At 40.5% G+C, this 11,576-nt stretch overlaps 1 protein-coding gene and 2 long non-coding RNA genes across 4 annotated transcripts in view; 1 reads left to right on the forward strand and 2 right to left on the reverse strand.

Moving 5' to 3' along the window:
* The window catches only part of LOC146521340 (uncharacterized), a 47,056-nt gene extending 36,271 nt beyond the window's left edge, over positions 1–10,785 (reverse strand). Inside the window, exon 1 of the long non-coding RNA XR_014873401.1 lies at positions 10,705–10,785. This is a non-coding gene — a long non-coding RNA (uncharacterized LOC146521340). The remainder of the gene's footprint in view (positions 1–10,704) is intronic.
* On the forward strand, positions 1,159–9,961 carry LOC146521342 (uncharacterized). Of its 2 annotated transcripts, XR_014873398.1 has the most exons (4): positions 1,161–1,356; positions 2,935–3,004; positions 8,841–8,988; positions 9,366–9,961. It is a non-coding gene; the product is annotated as an uncharacterized LOC146521342 (long non-coding RNA). The 2 variants fall into 2 exon arrangements; XR_014873397.1 differs by having other exon boundaries at positions 1,159–1,356; positions 8,841–9,961.
* On the reverse strand, positions 5,978–8,183 carry LOC146521343 (nuclear factor 7, ovary-like). The gene is made up of 2 exons (XM_085155027.1): positions 7,944–8,183; positions 5,978–7,842 (listed from the first exon to the last, which is right to left on the reverse strand). Exon 2 carries the CDS (start codon positions 7,823–7,825, stop codon positions 6,428–6,430), a length of 1,398 nt encoding a protein of 465 aa, XP_085011153.1. The 5' UTR covers positions 7,826–7,842; positions 7,944–8,183; the 3' UTR covers positions 5,978–6,427.
* Positions 10,786–11,576: the final 791 nt, after the last annotated feature.

Below are 11,576 nucleotides of genomic sequence, written 5' to 3' on the forward strand. Positions count from 1 at the left end.
ACGTCGACTCTACTTCAGTCTGCTGTCAGTGTTGTAGCTTAGTTAATGAAACAAACTATAACCAGTATAACCATTTAGTGGACGTCCCCCTGGGGCAGCATGGTGATGCTGTTGTCTGACTGGAAGAAGGTGCTGGGTTTGAATCCAGCCTCCATCTTTCTGTGTGGGGTCTGCATGGTTGTTTCTGGGCACTCTGCTTCTCCCACAGCCCACAGTCAGGCAGTTACATTAACCTGTGAGTCTAAGTTGGTCGTAGATGTGAATGTTTGTGTGTCTGTGTTAGACACAAGACTGATAGGAGACGTGCAGAGTTTATCCAGCCTGTTAACCTGTGGTAGCTGGAATATAATGAACACCATCCTCACACATGGTTTATATATGACCACTAGAGGGAGATGTTGGACTTTAAATACAAACATTGTTATTTTATTTTAATTTATTTAGGACAGTGCATGTTGATGAACATAAATGTAAAAAAATTACATGAATATAAACATACCAGATTATAGCCAAGGGCTAATTTCCATCTTTTGTCCATAAAACATAAAAAATAGACATAATAATTCATAATTCATTCATAATAAAAACTCCATCACCAAACTCACACATACACACTATTCTATTCCCAAATAAAACATTAAAACTATACAACTGATACATGATCACACACTTGATTTGTCCATAACCAGTTTTTAACCTGTGCCTTAAACAAATTGTTTTAGTGGTGGAGTAAGGGAGTGTAAGACTTTATATATTAAACACACTCTTTTAAATGTCACTAAGTTATTGAAGTTCAGTAATTTATGTTTTTTAAACACATGACAGTGGTGGTGGGAAGTCAGGTTTTTTTGTCAAGTAGTTTTAAACTTCTTTTATAAATGTTTTCAATAGTTTTAAGTGTTGTTGGACAAGCAAGTGACCCGGACGTCAAACAATAGTCGATATGAGAGATGACCATTGAGTAAAAATACTTTTTTGCAACATTCATATTTAAATTATTACGTATGTTATGCCTTTTGGTCAGAAGTCAGTAGTTAGTGCATAGTCTGATTAAGTTACATAAGCAAAGTGAAAAATAAGTTCAGAGTTAAGAAATATTATAAGTAATTCATGCTAAAAACAGTTAAAATGTGTGGGTTCGAAATTTGCCCGGAGTGAGTCATTGTTACCACAAGCGATCTTTGTATTGTATGTGCGGGAATGGGAGCGAGGGAGCGCTCTGATCATTAACCTATCTTTGACGTATTTTCTCCGTTGATGCTGTAAAAGTGCATCGGCAGCATTAAAAGAGTGAACGAGTTCATGTACACGCTAAAAGTGCCCTACACGCTTGTACCTTGGGAAACGTTCGTCTTTGTGAGTATTAATATGTTCAGAAACAACTTTTATATGTGTTTACCTGGAGTTAACTGCGATGCTAATGTAACGCACGTGTTTAGGCTAATCTTTAAGTTTGTCATTAAGATGTGTATTAGCTAGCAGTTTATTTTCACTTTCTGTATGTTTCAGTTACAAATAAGAAATAGCTAGGAGAAGCCTTGAGAGAGGATAAGGCTTTAAAGGATCTTCATTAAAAGCAAGAAAAGCAAGCCTTGTGTGGAAGATCTCGTCTATTTTGTTCGCTAGCTGTCTAGCTTCACATGGTCACGTGTCGTGAGGGCAGCATAACGTATATGATTAAAATTTTGATTATTAAATTTAAGTACCTGGGACACTTTATTTATGTGACTCTTGAAGGATAAGGTTGGGTGTAGAATGACCCCAAGATATTTACATTGGTACAATGACAACAAAATCTTTCATATTTTGTTGTCACGGTCATCAGATTTTGTGTATTAAACTCTTGGTTTAAATATATTTGACCTTTGAGTGCTGTTTGCTTTTTATTCTTTCTGTTTGAAATGTTTTATAAGTGTAGAAAATGTGTGTCTGAGTCTGCAGAGGAGCACTGGGCCATCAACGCTCAAATATTGTACTAACATATTTTGTTGGTGGACACAGCTGAAGCTGGTCAGGAACCAGTTACGTACCCTGGCCTCTATCAGACCATGAAGAGGTCAGCACACACAGAGAACTGACTACAATCGTTCCCACACAGTAACATACAGTGTGTCAGCACTGAGATCAGCTCATCTACACCTGCAGGTGACGCTCCTCACAGCTGCTGCTCGTAGTCTTTCTCCATAGTATCACAGGAGGTCTGTTTCATCGTGGTGTCGGCTACATGTCAGTCATCTCCAGCTTCTCCTCCTGCACCATCTACAGATTTAACCCCTTCAGTGAATGTCGGGAATTCCCTTTCTCTACATTTCACAGCTCTGATGTTTCGGGTCTCGGTGTGTCACTCCTCAGACGGAGGTTGTTTCATAATCTTTCTGTGGTTTTATGAAACAATAAGGAAGAACAACTGATTGTTTCACAGTTGTGGGTAGTTTCACATTGTGTTATCAGGCTGCTGAGGATGTTTGTCTGAGTGTTTGTGTTATCAGTCATTGCTGCTGCAGTGTGGTGCTGATGCAGGCCTCACACCGTCACAGGAAGGAGGAAGTGAAACTGACACAGAAGGTAAAACCTTCTTGTTACAGCGTTTCTCTCGTCTGCTGGGGATGAAGAATCGTTACACAACACTGACAAGTTATTTTGCATCTGAACAGATGGAAAAATGTTGCATTGGAGCGATTTCATAATCAATGTGACCTTTTGGCCCATGAGGTCAGCTCATCGTTGCCCCCTGTTGGTGATTTTGTGAACTGAGGTTTCATGCAGGTCACACAAAAGTCTGGAAGTTTAAATAAGAAGGAATAAACATCGTTATATTTTTAACATTTTATGTTCAGTGTTTTCAGAGAGCCTGACATCACATGAAGAGTTCAGATTCAGTGTTTATTAACTTTTATTTCTTTATTCTTTGCTTGTTTGTTTTTGTTTCCACAGTAAAAAGTGTCACACTAAGTGGACGTCCACCTCTTCTTATTAAGTCGTACAGGTTCCAGTTATCATCCAGGTAAGAATTACAGAGTCAAGTGCTGTGTCAGTTTACCGATAAAGAGAACACGAATTACAAAGTAGAAAAGAACTGCAAATTAATAACGCCAAAGGTGGCGGCTCTGAAATAGTCTCAGCAGCTAGAGGGCAGCACATACGCCCACATGGCCCTTCATACATGTTTTAGTGGTTCACAAAATGCCTGTTTATTTACTTATTATGCTGCTTGCCCTTTTTAGACCACTTCCTGCCTGGATGTTGGAACCACAGCTCCCGACATGTTGGTACCATCAATTCAAAATAAGCTGAATTATTATATGAAACACAAAAGGAATCTCAGTTTTAAGATTTGATTTGTTTTACATGTTTAAATGTAAGTAAACTTATGAGATGTGCAGATCATTGCATTCTTTTCTTTTCCCACTGAGAGAAAACTGCACAACAGTCAGGTCGAAAACATATTTTAGTTTTTAATAAGTAACCTTTGACACCTAACCTGTACTTTGTTACCTCTTAAATGAGGCCCCTGTATCAGGTGTTTATTTGGCTGTACTGAGATGTTGTCATGGTAATTTCATTTTGCAGCTGTGAGAAAGATGGACGAGGCAGGTAAACACTACTCAGATGTGATGCCATGTGTGAAATTTAAGAAAATTAAATTATAAAACCATCACAATTACAACAGAGTTCAGTGCAGGTTGGAACTGTCCACCCATGTCAACATACTAATAGAAAAACATCAAGCTAGCTAAACTACAGCCACATCTTAAAGATGTAAAAGCCTGGATGACTTTAGTTAGAGAGGAAAGGTTATGATGGTTTGGACGTGTGCAGAGGAGGGAGAGTGGATAGATAGATACGGGCGACATGGGCGGTTGCCCGGGGCGACATCGTGGTGGGGGCCGGCATCATGGGTATCGGCAAAAAAAAAAATGCTCGTACTCTTGCTGCTCCAACAACAGCCAGCGCATATTGGGAATGGCAGAGGCACTCAGTTTTCTATCGCCCATTTGCTGGGAGTAAGGGCGCCCTCTGTTTGCGAGGTGCGCCTGCTGCTTGCGGCACAGGAAGGAGAGGGCGGGGCAGCGGGGGATTCTCCTGCTGGCTGGAGCAGCATCTAATTACCAACTTGCAAAATAAAACAAAATAAAAACAAACCAACAAACACGAAAACACCAGACATAATGGATCATAATGGCATTTAATTCCACATAACATTTTTAGAAATGTTGGAGGTTTACAGTTCCTATTGTCTTGTAATTACAGTATATCAAAGTTAAATTGTCTGCATTTTATCAACAGGCATTGTTGGCTTGGAAATTATGTTATTCACATAACTTTTCTCCACATAGATCTATTATCTGGAATAACGAATGTATTACTAAGAGGAACAAATTACTGTATTTGCAGAATTGGATTGATAAAAATATAATCTATTTTAAAGACTTATTTGACTCTGAAGGCCAGCTACTTAGTTACAATGACTTTATTACAGAAAAAACATTCCCTATCAAATTTAAAGATTTTAGCTCTGTAATAAAGTCCGTTCCCAGCGGACTGACTGAGTTGATGAAAAGCTACAAAAAACAGAATACACCACATGCATCCGTTAACACTCTTTATATAAATGGTGTTGATTTCTTAAGCAAGAAATGCACCAATAAACATATTAGAGAATGTTTGTATAATGCGAAGAAAGTAACTCCAAGAGGGAAGTTTTTTTGGAATTCTATTTTTGATAATATCAACTGGGATAAAGCGTGGCTTGTTCCTTTTAGATTTTGTATTACAAACAAAGTTAGAGAATTACATTTGAAAATATTACATAACATATATCCATCCAACATGTACATTTCAAGATTCTGTGACATTGATAGAAAATGTACCTTTTGTAAAACTGAACTTGAACTACTCATTTGTTTTGTGGCTGTTCATATAGTGCTACATTTTGGAGAGAGCTTGAAAGTTGAAAATTATATACTGTGCAAGACAACATACGAAATCAAAATTGAAGGGAAGAACATTATCACTTATTTTGAAACTAAAGAAAAAAAATATGCCATTGTCAATCTTTATATCTTATTAGGGAAATTACATATACATAAATGTAAATTTCAAAACTCAACCCCATCATTTAATTTGTTTTTGATTGAAATTGAATATTACTTAAACTCTCTTAAATTAACTTCCAATAAAAAAAGGTTTGTCATTGATTGAAATTCATTCAGAAATGTTTAACGAATGAGCTGTTACAACTTTCAAGTACAAAGTTGTTATGAAGTCTGTCACATTCCCCCCCTTTTTTTTTCTTTATTTATTTATCCTTCTTATTTCATTTTACTGTGTATTGTTACTCTTATTTGCCTTGTATGTCTACTGTACAAACTGAACTGGAATGACTGACTGTTTGCTTTATGTTTATAGTGCTTTATGCTCATAGTGCAGAAGCCGGTGCTGCATTCACTTACGCTCGGATATCTGAGCTTCACTGTGAAACCGTACATTTGATATTTCATTAAGTTTTAGTGTTTTAGCTTTGGGGTGGCACCTGGGGTGGCCAGTCTGGTTGGGGGGATAGCCTGTGCCCCCCCAGGCCACGCCGCTGGACACGCCACTGATGACGTCACAGAGCAGAGTCGTTCTGTCCAATAAAGGATCTCAGATCAGCTGCTGCCATCTTGTGGCCACAGTTGGTTACTGTCTCTGAAAGTTGTCTCATGTTTCCTGTTTTCCTGTTAACAAAGGCTGGAGCTCATCATGCTGAGAGGGCAGCAGCATTTTTTGGCTCTTCACACATGTTCATTATATTCTGATGATCCTGGATGGAGACAAACTACAGATAAGTGTGTTCAGCCCAACTAGTTGATCTCATTACAGCAGTTTGATGTTTCCCTTTGAATCCCCCTGAAGATCCTGACAGTGAAGCACGTACATAATACTCCAGCCTTTCAACTCTGAGCTTATTTAGTTCTATTAATACACTAAAATCTCATTTGTGTCATGAAGAAAGTCTTTAATCAAACAGAATTCAAAGATCAGAAACATTTCATATATGGAGTTAAACATGAATCATTGTTTCAACAATAGATTTATTGTTGTCATAAACAGACAAGAAGACAACAACAAACTGCTCCTCCCATTCAACACATGTCAGTCCATATCCCAGCAAACTAAATCATCTCCATTTACACATCAAATAGAAACATGAATCACTTGTAATGATTAGAAACTTGATAGAATTTCAAATCTAGTTTGGGGAGTCATTCAGTGAGAAACAGTGAAATGATTTTCCATGTGAAAAGGTGGACAGCAGAAACAGAAAGAAACAGTGAGAACTAAAAGAGAAACAAAGAGCTTTGGAACAACGAGGCAGCAGGAGGACAGCTGCAGTTTAACAGCTTCAATTCACTGACAGGAAACAACATTAGAAACATCATCATCCTCAACTCATCTGCTGCACTGACACTGACACCTTCAACCGACACACCTTCACTTTACCACCATGAACAGTGTAAATGTATGGAAACATCCTGTGAGTGAAAGTGTGTGTGAAGGTGTGTATGTGTGTGTTAGTATCAGGATCAGAGAACGACAGCTTTCCTCTGTTCCAGTCCAGATTCACTCTGATCCTCTGGAGCTTCTTCTGGAATGAGAGAGCAGTGAAACCAGCTGATGGTGAGCGTGCTGAGTATTTACCTTTATACAACCGTATTATCCATAGTCCAGACAGTATGATTCCCTTCCTCTGCACAGACTCTGCTAACACACCCAGATCCCACCATGTACTGTCTCCAACTTCAACATCCCAGCTGTGAGTCCCTGAGTTAAAGCCCTCAGAGCCCAGGACAGAGTAGTCCCGATCAAACCTCTCTGGATTATCAGGAAGCTGCTGCCTCTCTCCTCCTCGTCTCACACTGGTCAGATCTTCAGACAGGATGAGTTGTGGATCAGCAGTGTTTGGGTCCAGAATGAGAGGAGTGTAGGAGACCATGTCCTTCATCTTGTTCCAGATGTTGAAGGTCAGGTTGCCCAGGTGTTTGGCCTGGTCTATTAGAGCTCCTGAGGGCAGCTGTGGATCATCCAGCAGGGGGCAGCGCTGGACTCTTTCCACTGCAGCCTTGTAGTTGTGCAGGAATGAGACGTCTTCAGCTCTCAGCTCCTCCTCTGTGGCTCTGACTGTGTCTGAAAGAGCTGCTATCTCTCTGCTCAGAGCCTCCATCTTCTCCTTCATCATCCCACTCTTCTGCTCCTCTTCCTCCCTCAGTGCAGCCAGCCTGGCCTCCTCTTCCTCTGCTAGAAACTGGTGAAGCTTCTTAAACTGCTCCTTAATCTGCCTCTCTGTGTGTCGGGCCTGGACCTTAATGTGTTCTGCTGTTTGATCAAACTTCACTTGAACTTCTTCACAAACCTTTAACTTCTTCTTTAAGGGCTCCAGAGTTTCCTGAAGTTCCTTCTTGTGTTGTTGTGCAGCTTCATCGATGGGTCTGATTCTGTGATTGGTGTGTTTTTCTGAGTCTCTGCAGACGACACACACTGGCTGCTGATGGTCCAGACAGAAGAGTTTGAGTTTCTCAGAGTGCAGACTGCAGAGAGCCTCTGAAGCTCTCTGATCTCTCTCCTGTAAGAACGACTCACACAGGTTCTTTAAAGCCAGACTTAAAGGTGGATCATCCTTTGAAGATCTTCTTTTACAAACTGGACACTCGTGTGTTGGTCTCTCTCTCCACCATCTCTTCAGACAGTCTTTACAGAAGCTGTGACTACATGACAGAAGAACAGGATCTCTGAAGACCTCCTGACAGACCGGACAGCAGAGATCCTCCTCTGATCTGGAAGCCATTGAGTCTGTGAGTGAAGCTGAAAACAGCAGACAGGAAGTACAGTCAGTCCTGGCTGCCCTCCCTCCTCTACCACCTTCACTGAAACTTCCTTTGAGTCGTGTTTTTGCTCAAACTCACATTCAGTGTGTGGAGCGTCAGCAGCTTGAAGCAGCAGTGTTGGAGTTTTCCACTTTTCTCTCCTGTAGCTGGACTCACTCAGAGGAAGCTGCTAGTTTGGTCTGAGCTCAGTCTGATCGTCTGTGCGTCTCTCTTTACTGAGGACGAAGAACTTCCTGTTTCCTGGTTTGTCACATTTGAGTGACGTGAGGGGAGGAGACAAATGTTGCTGTTTGACTTTTAACTAAGGTGTGTTTCAATCCTGCCCACAGCTCAAAAGCTGTAAAACAGGTTTTGTGTCTTTTCACCTCCACAGGTCACAACATGAAACCTGTTGTGAAGTTTATAAAATAAAGTGTCACTCGGTGGTGCAGCTGTTTGTCAGCTTCTATTTCAGACTTTGTTCTGCTTCTTGTTCAGGTTCCCAGCAGTGGGAGTGTAATGCAGTCACACACACACAGGTGGTGTTAACATGGATTCACGTAGTTACAGACTGTGGTGTTATTTCTTGTAACTAAGGGTGTGTTTCACTCCAAAGTTCAGACATTAACCTGCCAGAAGTTGTAAAAGTTACTAATAAAGAGCTTTTCTCTCATTTCACATGCAGGTCAGAGCATGAAAGCTGTGATGCAGCAGTTTGAGAGAAATTGCTGCTGATATAAAATATTTTTTGTGGTTTTACAAAATATATAAAAGAGCAGAAAGAAAATAAATAAGTGTAAAGAGTGCAGCAAAATGCATGTTTTAGTGTGAGTTGGTTCATCTGATCTGGTTGTGTAAAAGTCACTGCATGACACTGAGTGTTACTTTTGTGTTACTGACACTCATCTCTGACATCTCTTTCTCTTACTTTCTTTTTTCTGTTATTTAGTCAAAAACCTTTCAAAGAAATAATGATTTCTCCACACGTGTTTGAAGGTTGCTGATACGTTCATCTAGCACAGACCTATTGCTGGAACGCCAAGACAATTCTACTACAATGGCAAAAACAAGACGCAAGTCACCAGAGCTCTTTGTGTTGCTCGTGCATGAGGGAGAGAACTGTGACGAGCATCGTTCCCTCCAAGTAAGCAAATGAATGTTAATAGTCAAACATAGAAATTAACATTTGCAAAATCATTCCAGCTTTGTGGTGCATCTCCTCCAGGTGTGTAAATCACACATGCAGAGTGGTTTGAGTTCCTCAGAGCTTCATAAATGTCTCTTCCAGTTGTTTCTATCACTGTCCATATGACCAGAGTCCAAATGTATGCAGACATGGGTATAACAAACATACCAGTTAGTTTTGCTGTTTGTCAATGTGGCTTTCAGTTCTCTTCAAGGCTGCAGGCCTTTGTCAGCACTCCTGTTTTATGGCCTCTATCAACCCTCATCACCTCATTTCATGCATTCTTCCTGTGGGGGGATACTTATGACTCCTCTATTGTCCTTTCGTCTCTGCAGAAAACCTTTTTTGGAAAGGGTATTGGATTCAATTATTTTACTGCTGTTATAACCCCACCTGTTGAGTCACTTCAGCAGTCTTGTTCATGATGCAAATGACAACAACAATGACACAAAGGAAGACCCTCTTCAGAGTGTCAAAGTATGCATAGCACAGTGACACAGCATTAGGTGATGTTCATAGGAAATTGCTGTCAGTCATTCCCCGTCACCACCATAGCTTCTGGTTTCTGTTCACAGAATAATGATGCCATCCTTGAACTTCCTCTCTGCACGGTCGATTGGAGCTTGGAACGCTCCCCTCATCCTTCAGATCTCCATCTGTTGTCCACAATCTCCTCGTGATTACCTCTGGAAAGGCCCGTGGCACAGCTCTCCATCCAATGCAGCTTTATGGTCATTGCTGTGGTTCCAGAATCTTCTCATGATGACCAGTAGGTCCCCAAACAGCATGACCTTTGACCTCAACCCCTGCCTGGGCTGTCAGCTATGGTCCCTACTTCTCGCTGGGTCTCTGAAGATTTCTCAGGAGATTCCACCCTTGGGATCATTTCTTCCAGCAATGCTCTGCTGCACCTGTATCTCCTTACTACAGGAAAAACTTCTATTTGGAAAACATGTCAACCATCATCAAACCAAATTTTCCTTTCAGTTCAGTGAACTTCACTTATCAAAAAAAAATTATTATTTATTATTTATTAATTATATTATTTGTTTATCACATTTTCACTTTCACTTATAGGCCATCAAAGTGTTTCTTATCTTTACCCAAATGATTGGAGCAGAACTTAAAATCTATAAGCTGTAAAAACTTTATATTTGAAGACTGAAAGAGACCCAGGAAGTGGTCACAGGACGAGGGTGACAGACTGTCTGAAGTAGTTAGAACAAGACAAGGCTGTTGGACCAGGTGTGCTTGCTTTTGAAACTGTGTCTTAATTCCACCTGTTTCACATACAAGGGTCAGTTCTACAGGCAGGAACATGGGTGTGCCGTGGGCTCCCCAGTTTCACCCATTGTGGGTAACTTGTATATGGAAGACGTGGAAAAGAGGGCTTTGCTATCCTACCCTGAAACACCACCAAGTCATTGGTTCAGGTATGTGGATGACACCTGGGTGAACACACAAACCTCCATCTCTGGTTTCTTTGACTGGAGGGTGTTGATGATTTGATGATTTCACAACACTGTATGTGATGTCACTGGTGATGTCATCTTCTCCATCTGCTGAAATGAGTTGAAGTAAACACTTTTATGATTTAAGAATCTAAATGGACCAAATTATGATGACAGAATGGAAACAAAATACCACAATGAATAAGAATGAATATGTACAAACCTTCAAGTTTCCTGTGAACACATCGTCTCACCAGCAGAACCAGTAACACCAGTAGAACCACAACATAGACTGATCCAACAGGCAACATCAGCCAGACGTCAGCCAGCGATTATTGGGAATGGTACAGGCACCGATTGGTTTTCTATCGCCCATTTGCTGGGAGTAAGAGCGCCCTCCGCTTGCGATGTGCGCCTGCTGCTTGCGGCAAAGGGAGGAGAGGGCGGGGCAGCGGGGGATTCACTGGCTGGCTGGTGCAGCATCTAATAACCAACTCTCAAAATAAAACAAAATAAAAACAAACCAACAAACATGAAAACACCAGACATCATGATACAGACTTATAATTTGCACCGATGTTTTTTCAAAATTCTATACATGAAAAGTGAGCGCGAGAGCCCTCGGTGCGCCTGCTCGCTGCTGAAGTCAAAGTAAACTTTATTGTCATCTCCACTACATACAGTCCAGTATATAGAGAGACGAGACGACGAGGCTCCAGTTACAGCAGTGCAAGTAAACAAACAATAAATATAAGAAGAGTAAGAAAATAAATATACACTTTAGGACTCGGGGTAAAGGGATCAATAACAATTTAAAATTTACAGTTTGATGATTTAAAGTCTCACACACAACCCGTTGAAAGGGGAGGGGGGCCGGCTGCTTCCAAATAGAGCACATTTCATTCATAATGATGTAAATCCAAGCCCATTATGTATTCATGATTTGAATCCTGGGTTGTGTGTGTGGTTTGCTTCTTTTTTTGCTGTTTTTGTTTTGAACAAACAAATACAAAAAGGAGAAAAAAATTGTTTCTACTCATGAAAACATTTAAGCTGCTACCAGAAACTGACAACTTTTAAATCTGTTGTTTGTTT

This window comes from Neolamprologus multifasciatus, chromosome 3 (assembly GCF_963576455.1).
Source record: "Neolamprologus multifasciatus chromosome 3, fNeoMul1.2, whole genome shotgun sequence".
NCBI classification, from domain to species: domain Eukaryota; kingdom Metazoa; phylum Chordata; class Actinopteri; order Cichliformes; family Cichlidae; genus Neolamprologus; species Neolamprologus multifasciatus.

What these genes read in the sequence shown, in the direction of transcription:
- LOC146521343 (XM_085155027.1), bottom strand. Translation starts at nt 7,825, where the DNA reads ATGGCTTCCAGATCAGAGGAGGATCTCTGCTGTCCGGTCTGTCAGGAG.